This window comes from Suncus etruscus, chromosome 4 (genome assembly GCF_024139225.1).
Source record: "Suncus etruscus isolate mSunEtr1 chromosome 4, mSunEtr1.pri.cur, whole genome shotgun sequence".
Lineage (NCBI taxonomy): Eukaryota > Metazoa > Chordata > Mammalia > Eulipotyphla > Soricidae > Suncus > Suncus etruscus.
The window spans coordinates 125,338,687-125,363,214 of NC_064851.1; the positions used below are offsets into that span (position 1 = coordinate 125,338,687).

General features: G+C 33.9%; 1 protein-coding gene across 1 annotated transcript in view; it reads left to right on the forward strand.

The window, feature by feature from the left end:
- The window catches only part of TNKS (tankyrase), a 186,793-nt gene that overhangs the window by 73,995 nt on the left and 88,270 nt on the right, over nt 1-24,528 (forward strand). The window contains exons 4-5 of the mRNA XM_049772427.1: nt 5,635-5,671; nt 6,408-6,483. Coding sequence (XP_049628384.1) covers nt 5,635-5,671; nt 6,408-6,483 — 113 coding nt within the window. The remainder of the gene's footprint in view (nt 1-5,634; nt 5,672-6,407; nt 6,484-24,528) is intronic.

Here is a 24,528-nt window from a genome sequence, read left to right on the forward strand (position 1 = left end):
GATTTTTTTGGCAGTAACAATGTTAAGAGTGAGAAGAATAAGGAAAGAGGTTATTGGACTATAAATATTCTTAAAAAAACAGTCTATAGAGTTGGGGCAGGAGCTATAGTACAATGGGTACTATGGGTAGGGAGATAGTCTTGCATGCAGCCTACCTGGGTTTGATCTCTGGCATCCATATGGTTCCTTGAGCACCTCCAGGAGTAATTTCTAAGCACCACCAGATGTTGCCCCCACCACCACAAAAACAACAACAACAAACAAACAAAAAACGCAAACCACTCTAGAGTAGTATACTCCAAAAGTAGTTTTCAAACTACATGAATGGATCTGGAAAGTACCATGCTGAGTAAAATTAAAAGAAGAGGGACAGATACAGAATTACCTTTCTAATATATAGGACCTAAATAAACATAGTAAGGGAATAATAAAAGGCCATCAGAATATGAAAACTAGTTTACATAACTATTGAGAGTACACTAGGGGTATGGAAGAGGGCACAAAGGCAAAGGTGGAGGGACATTGTCATTCTGGTGGAGGCTGTGATGTTTATAAAGTTGTATGCATTCCGGTAAGTTATTTTGCTCTCACTGTTTAACAAAAAAAAATAAATAAAAGAAAACAACATAAAGTTGTATGCTTGAAACCCTGTCATTAACAGTATATGTTTTAAATGTCTTAAATTTAAAAAGTTTATTTTACATTTCAGTAGTCTTAATGTTCTCTCTACACTTTGTAATATGATAGGTATTAATCATGTGTATCTACTGAGAAACAGTTCTAAGAATCATTTTTATTTGTTTGATTAAGACTAGGGATCCATGTAGCTATAGGGATAATTTTTGGACAGAATAGGCATGATAATGATACAGCACAGGGACTGTTTAATCATAGCCTTTGCTAGCTAATTAAAAGGGTCAAACATGGAAAACAAATAGAAGAAATGGAAAAATGCTCTGTCTGTGGCTCCAAATTATTCTGTTAGGACCATATTTCTGAATTTAATAAATAATAATCTAAGGTAAAATATATAGTAGATCAGAAGGCAGTCTTGGAATGAGTAGAATTCTGAATTGGGATGAACTGAAAAGACTAATAACTTTGTACTATTTTCTGAATTTCGTTGAACATGCTCATGAAAAATTTTAGAAAGAAAACTAGTGCAAAAATTTCTGGGGTCATTATTTATATATGGTAAAATACTTAGTCTGAAAATTGCTTTTGGTTGAAGACAAAACTTTAACTACTTGAAGTTATGATATTTATAATTCAATCATAAATTTTTCCTGAACTACATAGCTCACCCCATGAATTTTCAAATATATTTATGAAAACAATAGGATTTGTCATCTAAATTAGTATTTTTTGCCCATTTAGGTGATCAAGTGTAGTTACAAAAACCAGTTTGTCTCATATTTCTAAGTACCTTGAAGAAAACATGACTATGAGGATTATCATTTCATAGCACTACTTAAGGAGCCATAAACCCAGTGATTGTCATTTTAGATCAAAGTCTTTATGTATAAAGTGTGAGGAATTAAAGCATACTATGGAAAATGCAAAAATGCATTAGTAATTTGGATTTAGAGTTGAAATGAATTTTCTTCATTTTCTTTCCTTTGGTTCAAGTATAAACTAAAAGGTAAGCCCTATAAATGTGTGTCTTTACAAACTCATGTGAAAGTCCAAAACTTTAAAACAGTTTGATAGTGATATGTAAGTTTGTTATGTAATTCTTTTTTAAATTACTATTATTTGTGTGATCATAGTGCTGGAGATTAAACTCAAAGCCACACATATTTATGATAGGTATCACTGTTGAATTATATTCCTGAGCCTAGTTTTCAAAATAGGTTTGTTCTCATTATTTTTTTTTGTTTGCATTTTTTCCCCCAAAGTTCAAGTTTATCATTAATTTAGAAGCTTATTTGTGCTTACATATTAGCTTAGTGGGAGACCTGATAGGTTGTGAATAATATTTAGGGAGGCCTTAGGCAATTCATTTCATTATCTTAGCATCAATTTAATTTACTGCGAGTGAATTTGCTGTAGATGATCCCTTATCAAGATGATTCAGATATTGAGGGGCGAGATGACAGGAGAGAGTTAACTTTCCAATTAAACCTCCCTCATTGCATATTACAGAAGAGAAAGTTACTAGCCAACATGTTTTATGCATGGTCTCAAAATAGAACTATTACTTTTTTAACCCTTTATTATTTTAAGCATTTATGATTCTGTATTTGTAATATTTTCATGTTGTTCCATTTCAACAAAACCAAATGGGATTTCTTTTTATTACAGCCAAGTCAGATGCTTAAAAGGATAGAAGCTTCTCAACATATTGAATTAATTATATTGAATTAATTAATATTATATTCCTATTTATTGATATACATTTCCTTAATTTCTATTCAGAAAGAAATTTTGCCTTTACACTCAGTGAAAGAAAAGTTTAATTATCTCTTAAAAAGGAAGTTTTATTTGTAACCTGTCTGATAACATAACTTGTTTAGCATATCAGCTTTTTCTCCTCATCCTTCCTTTTTTTCTTCCTGTTCTTTTTGTTTGATTATCTTAACATGTGTTACAGCATTTGTTTATTAATAAGAACAATCAGGATTCCAGAACGTAAATTTGCTATTTATTTTCTTATCCTGCTTATTTTATTCTAATCAAAGAAATATTTTCAGAATCTATTTTTCTCCTTTCTCGGCTGCTATTATCTTGACTAGAATTGCCTACTTTCCTTACTGGCTGAGCCACTGCTCGCCTTTATCTGGGTATTATTAAGGAATATAAATGCTCCACAGAGCACCATAGTTTCAGCCAGAATATTTTCAGATTTTTAGCTGAAATGAAACTGAGCTGGTGGCTTGACTGTTAAGTGATTCAGATTTGTTGTCAGTGTGTGAGGGACTCTAATTTCATATGTGCATGGTTCCTGCGATGTAGTATTTGAAAAATCAGTTAGACTATTTATGGACTGTGGTCCTTGGGCACCAGATAGTGGATGCTGCCATGTATTGCAGAAAGGCTGATGAAAACACTGAGAGCTTTAATAGTAAGACAAGAAAGTCATTTGTAATACCTCTAATTGTTGGATTCATATGCATGTTTCCTTTAGGAAGTTTGGGTTTACTAACAGTTTATGCTTGAGTAAATAACTTTTTTGTGCAAGAATTGAACCTTTTGTAGAAAATAGGCTATCCTTGATGCGTTCACTTATAAGGTAGGCTGACTTGAAATCTTAAGATGCTTTACAATTTTATTACCCACCTTATTAGAATCATGTTTCAATATAAATCATATTTCAAAGTAGCCATTTTCAGTTTAAAATACTAATTTTTGCTACATATTAGGAATTTATAATTCAAAACATGAACTATCAGAATTCATTGTTGCCTCAACTTTATTTTGCTATTTTTCTCCCCAACAAGGCTTACCTGAGTAGAGAATAGGAAATCTTTATATAATCATAAAATTTACAGGTTTTTCAGTATTTTCTTTGTTAAAATATTTATTATTTTCTCCTTATCTTGGAAACAAAGTTTAAACTTCTTAATTTAGAGAATTATTCTTTATCCTTGTATTTCTTCTCTGCATTTTACTCTTCACTCTGCAAGGTCCTTTGCCTCAGATATTCTTTTCTCTTATCTTCCCAACATGTGTGGATTATTTCTTCTTCCTTCAAAACTCCTCACAAATTTCCCTCTTCCAGAACCTTCCTGGAACCACAATTGCCCTGTCTTCTATTAATCCTGTGTAGATCAACCTTTTGCACTTTTTGTAGGTTTCTAAAAATTTTTTCTTGCCCTAGTAATTTATATTTCCTTGTCCTATTTAATAGGCTAATAACCCTCAAATTTGTAGATGATGGTGTCAGTTTTTATTTTGAATCTAGTATATAGAATTTTCAAATAAATGTTTGGTGACTGAGTAACTTTTATGTATAATTCCATATTTTGACTTATTTTGCTCTTGGTTCTTATGGTATTTGCCAGTATGGGTTATGTTACTTTTCTTGGTTTTTATATTACTATCTAAAAGATATATAGTAAAGTTAAGCCTTTGACTTTGGAAGGGAGAAATCTTTTGGCCCTGGGATATAATAATAACATGGGTCTTAAAATTGTCAATTAAATAATTTGGAGACCAATGTATTGGGACTGGGAGGACCCAATTCCTAAGATCATGAAATCTTGTTTTCATGAATTCTAGTTTTAACAGTGTAAATTGTTCAACTTCTGACTATTGTCATATAAAATTCTATTCAGAAGGTAGTCGACAACTTTTGTCTGATTTGAAATAATTTTTTTCTGATTTCTTGGTTTTAATGTAATCTTAATCCAAAAGCAAGACAAAAGTTTAAACCAAGAGATAGGACGCAAGATTTAATGATAAAAGAGAAAACAAATAGGTGCTGGAGATTCTGCAGTGTCTCTAAACTATTGATATCAATATTCTTCACCCTATACAGAAAAACAAAATGCAAATAAATCTATATTTGCAAATAAGATTTAAAATAATTTTATATATCTTCTGAAATTTTCACATTTTTATTTAACTGAAAATTTTATTTTTTCTGTGTTTTCATGTAATTATTTGTTTCACTTCTGCACAATTACATCTTAATGATATGACAAAGTTAGTCCTTATAGCTGAATCATAGTGTTGGCTTGTCTTTTTTACTTATTAAATTAGAAAATACTACATCTCCTTTAGCCAAGAAAATTTGTCAAATTTTTGAATTTGCTAAGAAATTTTATTTCGAAATTTAAAGTTTTCTATCTGTTTTCATTGAACATATTAAAATAAGCAATAGGAGAATTATTCAATCCTCAATAATTGAGTATCTTCTCATTCTCGATTAGTTTTCTTTTAAAAATATTTCGATGATTTTGGGGTTAGATTTTGGGGTTAAATTTTTTATTGAATTTGCATAAATATTGCAGCATATTAGTATAGCTTTGATTTAATATACTACAGTATCATATACAATGTAGTCTCTGTTAGGGTTTTGGAGTACTGCCTCCTAGCATTTGTGGTAAGGAGTTCACATCTTTCTAGTCTATAGATCCCTGCCCTATTGAGGCAAAGGCTTCATGATTCGAATATTTTATTTTCCCTTACTGTTCTCAAGCGCTACAATGGTAATTTCTGTTGTTGTTTTAACTTTCCATGTCTTTACAAATAAAACAGCTTTTTAGGAAGACTAGTTTTTTGTACCTTTAAAGAGCTACATTATTTAGCTTTTGTCTCAGAAGGTATTTTGCTTCACAAGTATACTGTGACAGCCTGAATAGAACACGGGGGAGGGGACATTGTCTTCAGCTGGCATGCTGTTATCAGAGGGAATGTGTTTCTGGACATGAGATTTTGCATTCATTGGTTGTCTGAAGAAAGCTATTTCATCTGAGGATTGGACAAGAAGCTGCGTCAATTTGCTGCCCGTCTCCAAGGCACTGGTGATGCTGCCTTCACAAGCTGGCTAACGTCACGGCTCCATCACCCAGCGGGGTGTGGACTCTCTTTTTCTGTTCTTCTCTATTTAATTCTCTATTTGCTGCCTACTGCATTTCTTCATCTGTCTTCTGCCAAATGCTAACAGCATGATATTTTGCAATCATCTAGGTGAATACAAGAAAGACGAACTCCTAGAAGCTGCTAGGTAAGTGATTTCATTCATTTTAAGTGAGTATAATGCATTTAAGGGAGAAAGGGGGAGGGCAGGTGGAAGACTATGAAAATTATAGCGTGTTATTGTCTTGCTTGGATTTTATGCAATTGTGTGAATGAGACTTTGTTTTAAATCTTTGTTTTATGTGATAAATCTGTTAAATGGTACATTCTCAGTGTGATGATGATTGTAAGGTTAATTTTATTTGGAACATTTCTTAAGGTACCTATAAATTTAGTAGTTGCCCAGCTCTTTGAGATTTGTGAAGTATATACCTGCATCTTCATTTTCCTCTAAAATTATTTTAGCAAAGCTTGAATGAGGAGCATAAAGTAAATGTTAAAATACTCATCCATTTTCTTTTGTTCTTGGTCACTGATAATTTAATTGATTAGCATTTTATTTGTATTTTTAACTGCAGTATTTTAGTCACTTATCAGAATATAAAGTTTGACTGTAATTAAGAAGATGGCTTTTATTTATGTGGATAAATAAAACAAATGAAAATGTAGAAAGCAACATTATTCAAGACGTACCACTATTCAGTGATTAACAGGAATTAATTAGGAATACGTTAATTGAATTGACTATAACAAAAGATTCATGACGCCATATAGAAAAAAACAAAACACATCTACAATATTTTCTTTTTATTTTTAAAAATGTCCATAAATATTGATAAGAAGCTTTATAATTTAATAGGAATTGACTTGTAACCTTTTTATAGGAGTGGTAATGAAGAAAAACTAATGGCTTTACTGACTCCTCTAAATGTGAATTGCCATGCAAGTGATGGACGAAAGGTAAGTAATTTAAAATAAAATATCTTTCTTCAATTTTATTTTTACAGTTAATTTTTGGAGTAGGCATGTTCATAACATATATGTGTACACATATACAATTAAATGGCTATCTTTTTATACTCGCATCTTTTTACTGAAATGAAATGCTGCCGTATCTGTTATTGGCAGTTGTAACATGTTCACAGGACTAGTGAAGCATGGATCTTAAGTCTTTCACTTACATGTTAGACACTACAGCTATTTGGTAAATAAAACTGCAGTTTTGTTGGCAATTACAATTATGATAATATACATATATTATCTTTATGATGATGGAAAATTTTGAAGTATTTATGTCATCTTACCTTTTGGGGAAATATTTGCTTTTTTTAAAATTTGTTGAAGACTTGTTTGCTAATCACCAACACTTTGCCTATAGAGGTGTGATAATGTTGCTGTTGATTTCTTAAATCTATATAACATCAGTTTTGTTTAAATTTTTGCACTTACCTTTTTGGGAAATATTTGCTTTTTCTAAAATTTGTTGAAGACTTGTTTGCTAGTCACCAACACTTTGCCTATGAAGGTGTGATAATGTTGCTGTTGACTTCTTAAATCTATATAACATTGGTTTTGTTTAAATTTTTGCACTAAGTTTTATTATGGCTTATAGAAGAAAAATAGATTAAAGCAGAAAATATATTCTGCTTTAAGGTATAGTTCTCATAAATTAAAAAGTACCTTGTCCTAATGTGCTTTAAATTGTACTGGGATTGGGACTGAATGTAATCCTTTGTAGCTTTGGTCATTGACTTTAAAGCTTTGTAGTGATTCATGATAACAGTAGTAAAAACTAAAGCAAGCTGAATTGCAAATTCTTGTGAAATTATTTTAATTTTTGTTTTAAATAATCTGAAATATTTTTAAAGTTATATTTAGGCATTAAAGAAAAATCATCTTGTACCTAATACTTACAGAATTAATTTCTTTGAAATTATTTTTAATGAAAATATGCTATGGAAAATACCAGGCTGACAGTACAACTTAGATATAGACATTGCTTTTAAAAAATTATGTTTTCTCTTAATGAAAACTTTATAGATCAAAACTGTTTTTTTTTTCTGGTGCTTCCACACCTTTTCCTACTCATTCTTATGGGATTCTTAAAATAATGGCAAGGAATTAAATCATACAAACTATATTATTATATAAATCATATTATTATTTTATGTGACCTAAGTATTTTTTTCTCTTGATAATTCAGAGTCAGCTTTCTACTTTGGGGGAAAGTTGTGTGTATTAAACTATATAGCAACAATGTACTCAGTACTCAGTACTAGTTATGACTTGGGTGATAACTACCCATTTTTTCTTCAATTTTGAAGTACTATGGGAGATTTTAGCACTCTTGTGTGTACTTATATCTGTAGACTTTGTTTGGATTCTCTCAGTAGGTAAAGTGACTTTTATTACTGCAGAAAAAGACCACTTTTTCTGTGGTAAATGAATCTACATTTTTATATAGAGCCCTTTCAGAGTACAGCCTACTTTGTTTTCTGAGCCATTTTAATGTGACAAAATTGATGTAAATTTCTATAGCTGGAGTTAATTTTCATCTCAGACTCATTCACCCAGGCTTTTACCTTTACAGTCCCATTTCTTGTTCAGTGAATCATAATACATGATTAAAGAACATGAACACTGATACTCAACAAATTACCTTTCTTCCTGTCTCAACCCTACACAGTGTATAGAATTCCGCCATTTTTCTTGTTCCCTTATACCTTTTGATAGAATGTCTGTAGTATTTATATATTCAAATTCCTCTGGCTGCTTTTCTGTATTACTTCCTGAAATTTAGCAGTTTTTGAAGTATAATTATTCATACCAATCTTTTCCTTCTACATAGCTGTTAGCTATCCTGTATTTTGCACATTATTGAGTCTTATACTTGCTATGTAGCAGAATTACATATATATGTGTATATATAATACTCACATAATAAAAAATAATTGTGAAAACTCATCTGTACTCTTTACAGTTTAGAAAATTAATTCAGAAGTATGTGCGTGATGATTTTTATTTTTCTGTTATTATCAACACTGGCATTTATTTTTTTATTAATTTTACCGTAAGGCACACTAATATTAATAGTAACAATCATTTTCAAAACATACTACTAAGCATTTTTTAGGCAACCAGTTTTTCTCAAATTAGAAGTAGTAAATTAGATTTGAGCATTTATCAGTTTGGTGCTACGTAAAACATAAAGCGTAAAAATAATTATTTGCAATTGTCATTAGTTTGCAAAATGTATAGTTTTATAATTGAATAATGTTTATAGGTAGTACCTTCATTTATAGCACAGTATAGTTATTAAATGTACCAATTACAGAAAAACCATGGAGTGGTAAGTGTCCTGTGTGCTAATATAGATTGGATAAGATTCTATAGATATGATATGATTAGATCTTTTGCTTTCATGCTGTTATATTTTTTTAAATGTGTAAGAGAATCTAGTTATTGAAAAACAAGTCAGTCTTATATTTAGTGTATTTTTCAGGCCACTTGCATTTATTTATATAGTATTAGTAAGTCATACTGAATATTAATAAGATGATAAAAGTACTTTACTATATATTAGATATATAAAGTTTTATGTCCTGAATTTGCACTTTAGAATGCAGTGCAGAATTAAATTCTTTATTATAAGGTTTCTAAATGACTGTATTAATGCTTTACTTAGTACTTTCTTGCCTGTATCTGTTTTCACAACCATCTCCGGCTCGTAAATTAATAATACCTTTGAAAATGTCACCTTTGTAATCATTATAGAAAAGAAATATTTATTTTATGTTAACTAGTAGATAGAGAATTTCCTTGTGTGTATTCATTTGTTTAATATTGTTTCAGACTTAGGCATTCCTTTACTGTGACTTATGATTAACTAGGTAACATTTGATTGTTTACTATTATATTTTCCCACAGTCTTTATTTTTTCCATTTTTTTGGGGGGGGGTCACATCCAGCAGTGTTCAGGGTTTTTTGTTCTGCATTCAGGAATTACTCCTGTGATGCTCAAGACCATATGGGATGCCAGGGATTTAACCAGGGTCTACCTGAGTGAAAGGCTGGTGCCCTACCTACTGTAGCCTCATTTCTTTTCACTTTCCTAATGTCTACAGTTTAGGAAATGGTAAGGTAAAAATAACTTACTTATGCTTTTTATTATTTTATTATGTTTTACTTTACATGTAAACCAAAGTTAGATCTTATCAAGAAATTTCCAGTTTTTATATTTCCCCAAATTAACAAAGGAAGAAAAAAAATTTTGCAATACTTTTTCTAAAATGGTATCCTTGGGCTGGAGACATACTACATGTATTAAGTTCTCAGCTTGATTGCTGTCATCTCTAGTTCAAATCCCAGCACCACGCATGGTTTCCCTGAGCACCATCTGAAGTGATTCATGATCATAGTCAAGAGTTGCTGAGACCACTGGACATAGCCCAGTCTCTTTCTCTGCCCCAAATTGCTTTCATATATTTTATACACATTCTGATACCACTTTAGAAATGTAGAAGCAGAGATAGATAATTTATTTTTCTCTTTTGGCCATTAAACGTTATCATCAAATCTTTCCAAAATAAGTGATCTAAAATGTGCAGGGAATAAGGTGAACTTGACATTATTCTTCAGATGTATATAATATGTCTTCTACTCTGATCATTGTATTTAAATATTGAAAGACATATTTATTTGGTACTTTGTAAAGTATTCATTATAATTTTTCTGTTGTTTTAGTTTTTATTGTCTTTTATTCATTCAACCAATCAATACTCATTCATCTTGCCAATGTACTAAGCACCATAGGATATGCATAAATATGTATTTAATAACTTTGGTGTACAAGGAGCTCAAAAATTGATATTTTGGGCCTGGAGAGATAGCACAGCGTGTTTGCCTTGCAAGCAGCTGATCCAGGACCAAAGGTGGTTGGTTCGAATCCTGGTGTCCCATATGGTCCTCCGTGCCTGCCAGGAGTTATTTCTGAGCAGACAGCCAGAAGTAACCCCTGAGCAACGCTGGGGGTAGCCCAAAAACCAAAAAAAAAAAAAAAAAAAAAAATTGATATTTAGTCATCCCAGTTCATTGGTGCTAGTGTATATATATAAAATGATATATGATTCATTTTTAGTGCTACAGTTACAAAATGTGTGATTTTTTTTTTCCTCCTTGGCCCTTTTATTTATTAAAGCAGTAGGATTTAGACATGATTGCTCATGTTAAAAAATTTAGGTGAACAGATAACAGGAGGAGCATGATTTAAATTCTTCAAAATTAAAAGGTTTCCTTAGATTTCTATTAATAAACAAAAGTTTGCTTCCATTAGATGATGGTGAGTTTGGGAAACAGAAAAGATAATTAGCAACTAATTTTTAATAAGGATCAGAAACAATATAGAATTTAGTGCCATCCAGTTGGAGGTAGCATAAAAAATATATGAGATACTTTGAAAGAGAAAATAGAGTTCAGACATTAAATTTTCTTTTAAATCTATGAGTAAATAGTCATTCTACAAAGAATTTTAGAGGATGAAATGTAAGTAATATGGTTAATATATACAGTTTATAGTCCAGTTGAACCTTAGTAAATTGGATTCCCTACTGCTTTCATATATTTCTTGAAGCTCTTAAATGTATTAGAATGAGTATATAAGTACTTGTTAGTAGTACTTTTTATTTTCACCCACACCCATTTGATGCTCAGGGGTTATACCTGGCTAAGCGCTCAGAAATTGCCCCTGGCTGGGGGAAACATATGGGACGCATGGGGATCGAACCGTGGTCCTTTCTTTGGCTAGCACTTGCAAGGCAGACACCTTACCTTACCTCTAGTGCCACCTCACCAGCCCCTAGTAGTACTTTTTAACAGCTTTTTCTGCCCACCAACTTATTTTTATTTGACAAACTAAATTTTAGGTAACATATGGATGAAATACAGATTACCAATCATAAAGCTTATCATCAAATAATTTTTTTATGACTTACCCTTTACCTCTTTCTACTCTGTATCTTACTTAACTATATATATTTAAATTAACTTATCTAGTAGAGATGCATTTTGGATATGTATGTATATGTACATACATGTCATATCTATTTTAATGTATTAAAATAATAGCTGACTGAAAATAGTGATTTAGTAGTAATATTTATTGAATTTTGTAAAGTATATCAACTAGTGAAGCACAGATAATATGTAGGATAAGTATAATTTTTAATGTTTAATTTTAGACTTATATGCATTTGTCATATTTTAGTAGAGAATTTCTCTATATGCGTAGTTAACAGCTCCACCCTTTTTTTTTTTTTTGGTTTTTGGGCCACACCCGTTTGACGCTCAGGGGTTACTCCTGGCTATGCGCTCAGAAATCACTCCTGGCTTGGGGGGACCATATGGGACACCGGGGGATCGAACCGCGGTCCGTCCTACGCTAGCGCTTGCAAGGCAGACACCTTAACTCTAGCAAGGCAGACACCTTAACTCTAGCGCCACCTTCCCGGCCCCGTCACAGCTCCCTCCTTTAAAATGTTTTTTTCTAGATATCATGTTTGACCAAAGTAGTACTAATAGTCCTAATGTAGTTAATTGTTACCTTAAAAGGAAAGGGAAATAAAGAGTTTCCTTTACTATTTATTCATATGAAAATGATGACTGTTATGCCAGTTCAAAACTAGCCTTTGAATTGATCTAGCAGATTCTACTTTCTTGGTTTTTGGGCCACACCCGTTTGACGCTCAGGGGTTACTCCTGAAAAAAGTGCTTCTTCTTGAAACCCTGCAGAGTTCAGTTAAGTCTGATGAATGCCCATCTAGGAAATACTGGTTTCAACTGAGCTCCCATTCCAGACTCTTAAGAGATATAACCATTCTAGCAGCCTGACTTACTCATTTTACACTGAAGAATCTCCCAGGACCTGCCATTTTGGGGTGTCTTTTTAATGTATCAGTAGATAGCTGATATATTCCCATTTTAAGAACACTAGCTCAATCTTGATTATCTGCTGGACACTGAAGATTACATCTTTTCTTAGATGCATTAAATCAGGGGTCTCAAACTCAATTTACCTGGGGACAGGACCCAAACAACTAAAACAAAACAAAACAAAACAAAACAAAACAAAACAAAAAAAGATTCCTCTAGGGCTGGGTCACAAAATGTTGTACGGAGGGCCGCAAACGGCCCGCGGGCCTTTTGTAGATGGATGGAAAAGTAAATGAAGATTTAAAATTTCTGCTTTTATTTATTTCTTGGTTTAGGGTGCAAAGCAAGAATTTGAGATCATGGGAAAAGCAAGGACTTGAACCTAGAAGATCAAATTTTTATTATTCATGGGTATATGATCTATTGCTTTATTCCATCTGAATTTAGAATTTTGGGGCCAAAATATGAAAAGATTGGACTCTTGACTATTATAGTTAACTTTCAATATTTACATCTTACTAAGAATGTAATATATTTATTATTTTCTTACCAGTTAAAAGTAATGGCTCATAGCATAAAATTAGGTTATATAAGAATCTATAGAATCACACAAGATAAAATATCTCTGTTATGTAGAATAAGGTTTACTTAGAGCTTTTTTCCTTTTGAGAAAGTGTTAATAGCATGATCTGAGGGCATATACCTGGCCCTTATCATCCTCTTCTGTTCATGCCAAATCTTGGTAGAGAAAAGGTCATACTATTTTTTATTTCCAACTTTTATGGTCATAGTTCAAATGTTACTTATGATTGCAAGAAAGGTAAAGATGCTGGAGGTCAGCATTGATGAACTCCAGATACTTTAGGCCTTATGGTCTAATCAGATCTTGGAGCAATGCTTGTCTTACTGGAATGCAGAAATACATTACAGCAATTTTTCGTGCCTACTTATGTTGGTGTGTATTATGTGAACTCTTCATACTATTGTATAATCATTTTGTAACAGTATGAGCTTGAAAAAATATTATTAGGGAATAGCTTTTACCAAAAGTCTCTGTTTCGTCAGATTTGATATGTATTTGTACTGGTAAGGGTTATTGGTTCCATGCAATTTTGTTTTACTTGACTACTAAGGAAAAGAATGTGTAATAGAGACCACTACAGGTGGTAAAACATAGAAGTTCATTTTAATAGTACTTATCTCCTGGCATATTTTCATTCTCTCTCTCTCTCTCCTCTCTCTCTCTCTCTCTCTCTTTCTCTCTCTCTCTCTCTCTCTCTCTCTCTCTCTCTCTCTCTCTCTCTCCCCTTCTTCCCTCCCCTTCTCCTCCCCTCCCCCCTCTCCTCAAGCTCTGGATTTACTGTCAGTCCTGTACTCAATTGCAAAGCTAGGAGATGTGAAGGGAACACACAAACCATATGGGGTGCAGGGAATAGAACCCATGATGACTCTGTGCAAGGCAGGCACCCTACCTATGTAGTTCCTCTGGTCCTTTTCTTAAGGCATGTCATTCTTACAATTTAATAATAGAACTTCATGCAGAAAGCATAGAGCCAGAGTGTCTGTCCATTTTCCTCCATTATTCCATTCCAGTAATGTTCCTTCCCTAACATTCCCTTCTCTCTCCTCTCTCTCTCTCCTCCCTCTCTCTCTCTTGTTTTCCACCTGTCTCCCCCCCCCCCTCGTCCCCCCTCCCCACATATTGTTTTTGGCATTACCCATGTGTGACTGCCTGAATTAAATATACCAGTTAATAGGCACATATTTCATCAAAATTTCATTGAGACTGGTTTTCCAACATGGCCAGTGAACAGTTTTGGATAATCCTAACTCACAGCTCCAGATGATTTTTAAGTTCACCTATTTGTGCTTGTTTGTTTTATTGCTATCTTCTATAACTTGAAAAGAGTATAATTGCTCAGAAAACGGGCTAGAGAGATAGAATAGCAGGTAAGAAAAGAAAACTTCCTCTGCTGTATTCCTTCTTCCTTCTCTATTTTATTTCTCTCTCTCTCATGCATACTCATCTATTCACTCATTCCTTTAGTTAAATTAGATTTTGGATGTTGTTAATTGAATTACTCTTATTAGTTTGATAAATATTCAAATAAAAATTAAATATTTTTTTAAATGAATGGTTTAGTAACTACTAAGATTTTCTTCTCTACTAAGAATGGAATTATATTAAACTTATTTATTTACTTTATATAAAGAACATGTATCACATAATTGACACAGTTGATCATAATACATTTGTATTCAGATAAGTGAGAGTAAAGTTCTTTAAAGTAGTAAAGAAAATAGAGAAGAAAGAAAATATATGTGTGTGTTATATTATACATTATATATAATTTGTATATATAATTATATCTTATATATTATATACATTATATATATATGTAAAGAAGTACAGTTACAAGCAAATTTGTGAAATTGGGGGGAGGTTTGAGCCACATCCAGTGATGCTCAGGGGTTACTCCTGGCTATGTGCTCAGAAATCGCTCCTGCCTTGGGGGACTATATGGGACACTGGAGGATCAAACTGTAGTCCATCCTAGATTAGCATGTGCAAAGCAAGCGCCCTACACTTGTGCCACTGCTTCGAGCCTTGTGAAAATTATTGTATCTCCAGTGAGATTCAGTAAGCTCTTGTTGCTAGCTGATCATTCTGTTATTTCATTTGTTTCTAAACATTAAGTGACCTTAGCTACACATTGGTATCTAAATTGGTGTGTTCTTCTGGAGCTGACAGCATTAAGCAAATGAAGTTGTCCAGGAATTCAAAGTACTATTACTGATAACTGCTACTGTTGTGGGGCATGTTCTTAGCTTCCAGGTCTGCCAGAAGTAGGAGAATGCAGGAGTGGGATGGGGAAGGAGTGTGCCCCAATCACTCAAAAAAAGCCTTGGTGATACTAGCATACCTGGAGTTTGGTCAGATTGATGTTTCTGCAGAGAATCTAAAGGAGTAGGTAAGCAGGGCCAGAGGTAAAGGAGCGATTATGGATGAAGGATGCAGCAGGCGTGACTATGGCAGGCCTCTTCTAAGGCCTTGCTTTATATCTATATCTAGAAAAGCATGAGTCTGTAGAGCTGGCCTGAGTTGTCAATATGGCAACTTCAATTGTAGGCATAATTACAGCTGCCTGGCCTCCCAAAAGTAGAATGTGGGGGAAGAGCACAGCACTCACTCTAAACAAAAGCCTGGTAATATTAGCACAAATACCGGAGTACCTGAAGTTTCATCAGATTTGATGTCCCTGCAGAGAATCATAGAGGATTGGTGAAGCAGAACCATTGGCAAAGTAGCAATTATGGGATATGGATATGTGTGACAGATGCAGCCCAGTAGTAAACTTTTTAAATACTATATACTGTCATTGGAAATGTGTATTTCAGATATACTTAGTTTGAGAGCCAAAGTAATAATTTAAACTAGACTATCTCTAAATAATAAATATTTAACATACTAATTTTTCCTTTTGCAATGATTTTCTTTTTTGGTTGTTGATTTGGGGGTTGTCTATTTTTTGGCCATACCTGGTCATGCTCAGAGCATATTCCTTGCTCTGTGCTCAGGGATTACTTCCAAGAGGTGCCCAAGAGACCATATGAGCTACTGGGGATCAAAATGATGTTGACCATTTGTAAAGCAAATGTCCCTTACCCTCTGTGTTATATTTCTGGCCCAGTAATCTAGTTCTAGAGAGAGTATATGCATTACCTGTTAAAATTGGGGGAAAGGATTGAAGAGTGGGCAGGAAATAGAATCAAAGATCTCTGCCACTCCATAGATTGTGGCTCCTGCATTCATAAATGTATGTTTATACACACAAACATGCTGAGAAACTACCATGGAAGAAGCTTTAAGATGATTACATGTATCCAAAATCCTAGAATTCTTAGTGACACTAAAATCAGCTAATCAAATTTCTTATACTCCAGTTTACATAGTTAAAATGATTAATGATGGTAGAGTAATTCCTTTTATAATCTCTAAGAGCTATTAGTGTAGCTTGTGTCAAGAACAAGTCATTGGCTGTGTGTTAGACTCTGACATTTAGATCTGAAAATCTAGATTGCAAATACTGTAAAAAAAAAAAGGAAATCTTGTGAAAATTGGGTAGCATGAAAACTTCTCTACTTATGACTATAAAAAGTTTTGTTACTATCAGACAAAGAAAGATAGCTTCTATAAAGTCTACCAGCTGTTTCACATTAAACAATGTGAGATTAATGTTGCACCTTTAGAGAGTGCTAAACATTTTTCTCCAACCCTTACCCCATACAAATCCTATGGGAGAATGTTGGAAAACTCATTTTCATGCATACATTTAATTTCTTCTGCTGAGTTTGAGACAGAAAAGAGAAACACATATTTCTGACTATTGAAAAAATCCCTTTGGAGTTTCCACGGTGATAATGTGAAGTAAATTGAATTTAGTTGGCATTCACAGCTTTATTCTTATAAGTATTACCCTATGGATTTCCAGGATTTTCTTTCTTGTCCATTTTCTACCCATCTCCCAGTACATTCATTTAAATAAAATCCTTTATATTCTCACTTTAAATATGTTTTACTGTTAAGTATTTGAAGCACAGAAACTTGTTCTGTGTTTCATAAATTTTGTAATTATACCTCAGGTTCCTTCCTAAAATAATGAGAGATGATTACATATGTTCTGTTATATACATATGTTACTTTGGAAGACCATCCTCTCTGTACCTATAAAATAGCCATCATTGTTTTGTCTCTATGCATCCAGAGAACCTTAATATACTAAGATAAACTTAAGAGATCTTAAGTGTTAATTTAACCTTAGAGCAGTGTTGGAGGCTTGGCATCTGGTTCTTCTGGAAGGCATTTTTATTTTTAAATGACCCTTACAGATTTGGATCATCTAGATTTAGTACCACATTTTGAGTTTCACACTTTCAGGAGAGGTGGTTGGCTAACTGGCAGTAACCAGGAAAGTAGAAAATAAGACATGGTTGATGCAACTGGAAGTATTGAATTCAAGTAAATACCACTTGACTGTTCGATTCTATATGTGATTAGGTTTCTAATACTATGTTTCTAGGCACCATATTTCAGAGAACTGTTGACCAAAAGGTCTAAGGCCAGAGGGAATGTCCTATAAAGAGAAAACTTATTATAAGGAGATCTGGAATTTTATAATCTGTAGAACATGCAAGCTAAATAAGATTGGGTATTATTTTTTTAAATATTATTGAGATAACATTGTTTTTATAAGACTGTATGTTGTATTTTACATTTTGAAAATAAGTATTGCAACATCAGACCTAGCACCAGAAAGTTACCAATATCCTTGACAGTTCACTCTACTGCCTACTCTCCTTAACCTCTCCTCTCCTTCCTTTTTAGAAACCTCATTTTGGTGGTCAAGTCCAGGGATTTGTTTTGTTTTTTGTTTTTTGTTTTTTGGTTTTTGTTTTTTTTTTGTTTGTTTTTTTGATTTATGTTGCTTTGCTTCTCTTGTTTACCAGGCACAAGCATTGAATTTTCACTTTGCATGATCATTCTGTTCCATTTAAGCTGTTGCAAAAGAATTTTTGCCTTTTTATAGTTGAGTAATACTCCACCAGCATAATAATACTCCATCAGTATTCTATCATATCCTTTATATCTACTCATTTGTCACTGTGCATTTGGGTTGCTACCCTAAATTGACTGTTAAAGGCTGTTCAGTGAATATTTTCTTTTCAAGTTAGCATCTTTATGTTCTACAGATAGTTATTTAGTAGAAATGCTGAGTCATCTGAGTTTTTTTTTTAATATTTTGAGAGCTCTCCATACTGTTTTTCATAGAGGTTTGACCAATTTATATTCTCACTAATAGTGAGTGAGGGTTTCATAATCTCTACACCTCTGCCAACACTGATATTTCTGGCCTTTTCCTATATAGGCCCTTCTCAATGATGTGAGGTGAAAGCTTATTGCTATCTTGATTTACATTTCCCTAATCGGCATAGATGAGCATTTATTTTTCATGCACCTGTTGCATCAAAGTGTCTACTCAGCTCTGCTACTCAGTTTATTATGTGGTTTTTCTTGAGTTTTATGAATTAGTTATATACCTCATATAATAGCCCTTTGTCAGATGTATGGTATGTCAGAATTTTCTCTCATTCATTAGGATGTATATTTTATTTTAATGATTTGTTTTTGTTTTTGTTTTTGTTTTGTTTTGTTTTTGCTTTGTAAAAGCTTTCCAGTTTGATGTAACTGCATTCCTGGGGTGGAGGATTGAAGACATCGTGAACATCAGTATCACAATATTTTGCTTAGGTCTTCTTCATTTAGTTTTCTTTATTCCATTTTATGATTTTGAGTCTGATGCAGAAGTGCTTAATCAATTTTAAGTTTACTTTAGAGCATGATATAAGATAGTGATTAACTGCCATAGTTTGTGCTTGGCTTTTTGCTGTATCTGTATCACTTATTGTTGATACTTTTTCTTTCTGCATTTTATGCTCTTGCCTCCTTTATCCTACATGAACTATCCATATGTGTAAGGTTTTAATTCTGAACCCTCAGTTACAATACACTGATTTGTGTGTCTATTTTGAGTCCAGTATTGAAGTATAGTTTAAAGTTCAGACGCATTATATCTTCATTCTTTTTACCTCAAGATTGTTTTGGCTATTTGAATCCTCGCAAATTTCAATAATGTTTGTTATTTTATTTTAACTCTAAGAATGGTCCCTTGACTGCCCTTTATGTTCTCCCAGTTCCCATTGTCTTTCTTCTATTCCTATTTCTTTGACTTACTGTTTTAATTGCGCAAGTCTTTTGCCTCATAGGCCAAGTTTATTCGTAGGACTTCAATTCTTTTTGATGTAATTAAAATATAACCAGTTTTTGTATACTGATTTTGTTTTCTAAGTTGGTATATGGTTTATTGCTTCTAATAATTTTTAGTAAGTTCTTTAGGATTTTCTATTATAAAAACAGGTAATCTGCAAAAATAAAATTTTTTTATTAATTTACCTCAAAGGTGATACTATTTTTGAGAAAGGTATAAAAGTAGGTTTTTGAAATTATATTCCTTTTTAAAAAAAGGTATATTTTGGCAATAATGGGCTATGCTCAGGGTTTACTCCTAACTGCTCAGAGGACGTTATGTCATCCTGGTGATCAAACTCAGATCAGTGGCATGCAAAGTTCTGTACTCTTTGTAATAAATATGTTGGTTCTTAAAACCTTTTTTTTTTTTTATGCCCACAAATTTGAGAAAGTTTCAGAAATCTGTGTAATCTTCATTATGCTTTTATATCCACGGACTCATGCCTATATCGATTCTCTAGCTTTTAATTTGTTCAGATTGTGATTTAAGTAGCACCATTTTAAAGAGTTTCTTAGCTATACTCAGCAAACAGAGCTGATTTATCCTGTCTGCTGAAAGAAACTTAATAAGCCTTCATTATATGGTTATTATAATTTTTCTATGATTTTATATTAATGACAGATGCAGTCTTATATTTGTGTAAAGGAAACACTGATCTGTTAAATAATAAGTTTGAATGAAATGTGTTTTGAGGATAGTGAGCACAGATGGAACAACCTAAGCATCCATTTATAGCCGATGGATTATTATAGTGTACACAAATAATGAATATTCTATAAAATAAAAGGCCTACTTATTCTCTTATTTTAAGAAAGATTAAAAACAAACTGGAGAAAAACATGCATATATAAATTTGTGTCATAAAAACTGCAAAAAAAAAAGCTCAGAGCATATTTGTTTCATATACACAAAAAAATAAACCAGAGCAGATATATGTAAATATACCCTTGGGAAAGGAGTTTGTTGAGCTAGAACTGAGTTTCCCAAAGTGGGCAATACTATGGGCAATCCCTGAAGGTGCTATAAGGCTCAGGATGGTGGAGGAAGCAGTAGTCACCTCAGGTATAACAGGGGAAGGGTGCTTTCTGTTTGACTACTTAAAGCAGATAGATTTCCAGCAGGGTGCTGAGGGATTATTTTTTTAGGGGGTAGTAGATCCCACAAGTTTGAGAATCTCTGAGGAAGAGGAAGATAGAATGAGCATGTTACTTTTTATTTTAAGGGAAATATATTGTTGTTATAATTTAAAGGGAATTCTTTTGAGGAAGGAAGTATGAGTTAATAGAAAGTGTAAGTTAGACATTGAAATGGAGATCTTGGGGCTTAAGCAGTGAGGAGGACGTTTGCTTTGCAATTGTCCTAGGTTCTATCTTTGGAATTTTATATGGTCCCTCAAGCATCACCTAGAGAAATCCCTGAGTGCAGAGTCTGGAGTTAGTCCTGAGCACTGTGATGGGGGACCCCCAAACCAATAATCAGTGGAGATCATATAGAATTATAATACTATCTTATTACTTTACTTTTAATTTTAAAGATATAATATTGTGGCCATATTTTGTGGTGTTGGCTATGTGCAAGGCAAACCTGGTATTATCTGTCCTATAGTATCATTTTAAAAACCAAATATTGGGGCTGGCAAGGTGGCGCTAGAGGTAAGGTGTCTGCCTTGCAAGTGCTAGCCAAGGAAGGACCTTGGTTCTATCCCCCAGTGTCCCATATGGTCCCCCCAAGCCAGGGGCAATTTCTGAGCGCTTAGCCTGGAGTAACCCCTGAGCATCAAATGGGTGTGGCCCGAAAAACCAAAAATAAAAACAAATATTAAAACATACATTTTACATGTCTAAATATAAAAATAGATTTTTGAAATTCCAGGTGTAATTATAGCTATGTTTTTAAAAATGTGGCTGGAAGCTAAAAAATTGTTTAAACAACTAGAACCCTAATTTTGTTAAGTTATTACTTAAAAATCTGATGGTACACTTATTTTTTTTGTTTTTGTGTTTTTGTTTTTGGGTCACACCCGGTGGCACTTGGGTTACTCCTGGCTCTGCACCTGGAAATCGCTCCTAGCAGGCTCAGGAGACCATATGGGATGCCTGGATTTGAACCACCATCTGTCCTGGATCGGCTTTGTGCAAGGCAAATGCCTTACCGCTGTGCTATCTCTCCAGCCCCTGAGCACTGTGATGGGGGACCCCCAAACCAATAATCAGTGGAGAGCATATAGAATTGTTACACTGAGCACTTTTTTTTTTTGGTTTTTGGGCCACACCCGGTAACGCTCAGGGGTTACTCCTGGCTATGTGCTCAGAAGTCGCTCCTGGCTTGGGGGACCATATGGGACGCCGGGGGATCGAACCGCGGTCCGTCCTAGGCTAGCGCAGGCAAGGCAGGCACCTTACCTCCAGCGCCACCGCCCGGCCCCTCACACACTGAGCACTCTTAAAACTAAAAGTTGAATAAAAAAATATGTCATCTCTAGTTTTTTAGTGGGACATGGGGACCTATTTAGTTTTTACTAGGGGCTGGGGACTTTAATCAATTTAAGAAGTGATGGATCAGTAGGTACAGATAACAAAAGGGAAAATGAAGACATAGTGGGGAGTCTAAAAGGCACACTAGCCAGTTTTGAGACAATTGATGTTTAAATATTGACATTGGCATTAGTTGATACCAATTTATATCCATAATTTTTAGAGGTACCTATAGAAGTATGTATGGGTGAAATGGTACAGTGTCTATAAATTTGCTTTAGAATATTAGTTTAGGCCTCAAACTTGAGGCCCGTGAGCCATTTACGGCCCTCCGTACAACATTTTGTGGCCCTGCCCCTAGAGGAATCTTTTTTGTTTTGTTTTGTTTTGTTTTAGTTGTTTGGGTCATACACCCCCAATGTTCAAGGCTTACTACTGACTTTACACTCAAGGATCACCCCGACTTTACCTCCTGTGGCCCCCTGGTAAATTGAGTTTGAGACCCCTGGTTTAGGGGCTGGAGCGATAGGACAGATAGGGCACTTGCTTTGCATGTAAGCAGAGTTCAATCTTTGCCATTCCATATGGTCAAATGAGCCATCAAGGAGTGATCCCTATGTCACAGCCAAGAGTAAGCCCTGTTCTGATCTAGGTTTGGACCAAAAACAAACAAAACATTATTTGTGTGTATGTGGCTCAGATAAAAGAGTAACAGAAGCCATTGTAACAGTCTTAATAATTAGTAATTGTGAATCTGGATGATGAGAACTTGAGTGTCCAAATTGTAATAAAAAGTTTTCTCTGTTTATAACTAGCCATAGAGTCAGGGTTTGGAGAAAGAATTCAAACATTGAATTCTTGAATTCAATTAAGGTATGTATTATTTAAGTTATATGAAAGTGAAAAAGACTATACTTCAGTCTTTAAGAAATAAGTTTTTGATGGAAAAAAATAGCATCTTTTGTTATCTCTTCAGTCAGTTCTTCATAGGATTTTTCTCATACTTCATTGAGATTGCAAATGTATTAATACATTGAGGTCTTTCATCATAATAGGTTTCTTTTGGGAGGTGTATTTGTTTTGCTTAGTAGAAAATCTAGAAAATTAACTTTAATATTCTAGGCACATACTGATGTATACTGACATATAGATCTTCAGAACTAATAGTTATATAGATTTCATTTTAATATTTAATCCACAAGGATATTTTGTCTTCCATTGTTATTTTTGGGTTTGTTAAGAAGTGATTCGTGAAGGGTTTTTTTGTTTTTTGGTTTTTTTTGGAGGGGTCGCACCCAACAGTGCCCAAGGGTTTACTCCTGGCTCTGAGCTCAGAAGTCGCTCCTGGTAGGCTCGGTGGACCATATGGGATGCCTGGAATCAAACCGAAGTCCATCCAGGGTTGGCCGCGTGCAAGGCAAATGCCCTACCTCTATGCTATCTCTCCGTCATGTGTGAACTTTAAGTGAAAAAACATTGTGTTACTTCCAGGCCTTTCAAAAAATTTCTTTAGAAAATATTATTTTTATTAGTATAATCTGATCCTCAATGGTTTGGGCTAATTAGTAATTAAGACAGTTGAGCTATATAGGAATGAACAGTGAACCACAGAACTTTCATTGTAAAAGATGAGATCATAAAATTGAAGAGTGGTAAAGAATGAAAGCAAACTCTCATGATCACTTAGAGTAGACGTTCTGAACCTAGTTGTTCCTAAACCTAAACCATATCCTTTTTAGGAAAAAAAAAAATAGCACTCAGTGCCTCCCAAACATATACCTTCTTTAGTAAACGTGGCTTTCAATTTTACTAAAGACTGCTACTGTGCCCTACAGGTAGCAAAATGACTTAAATTTTTTTGACTGTCAAACTCTGTTTTAGAAAAATGCAAGGTTAATTAGTGACAGAAACACCCCAAATTTATTACATAGTTGATTTGAACTAGTTTCTGGTTTGTGTACATGTTCAAAACCTTGGAGTTGCCAAATATTTCATAACTCCCATATTTGCTTATGAGACCCCCATAAAGACTATCAACACAGTTTAAGAAACTAGGCTATACAGTATCTAAAAGGAAAGAAGAGGGAGGGAAAGACAGAGAAGAGGGAGAAAGGAGAGAGATGAGGAAGAAAGGAGAGAGCAATGGTAGAAAGGAGAGATAAGCCACAGGCAAGCAGGGAGAGGGTGGGAGGGAAATTGGATATTAGTAGGAAATGTGCACTGGTGAAGGGTGTAATACATTGTGTGATTGAATCTCAGTTATGAGCAACTTGTAACTTTATATCTCATGGTGATTCAATTAAAGAATTTATTTAAAAAAGAAACTAAGTTCTGGGGGATTATTGAGTCTTGAACTTTTACTTAGAGCAGTGCTTCTCAAATAGTGGGACACGCCCCCCATGGGGGGTGCAAGGCTTCATAAAGGGGGGCACATTTGACCTCAGCAAGCACTGTCATAACAACCTAAGCCCCGTGTTTATGTTTCTGTATGTCTCTGGAGCTGAGTTGCTGTGTCCTGCTTCAAACCCTGCTTCGAAAAGCGATGCATTGCAAAACGTGCTCATTGTAGCCATTAATCCAGATATCACCTCTGATTAAAAAAAATCAGCTCAAATTATTTTAAATATTTTTGTTTTGCAGGTCAAAGTTTTTTTTAAATAAAGATACTATTTACAGTCGCACGGGGGGGGGGCGCGAAAAAGGTTTTCTTCTTTCTAGGAGGCATGACAGAAAAT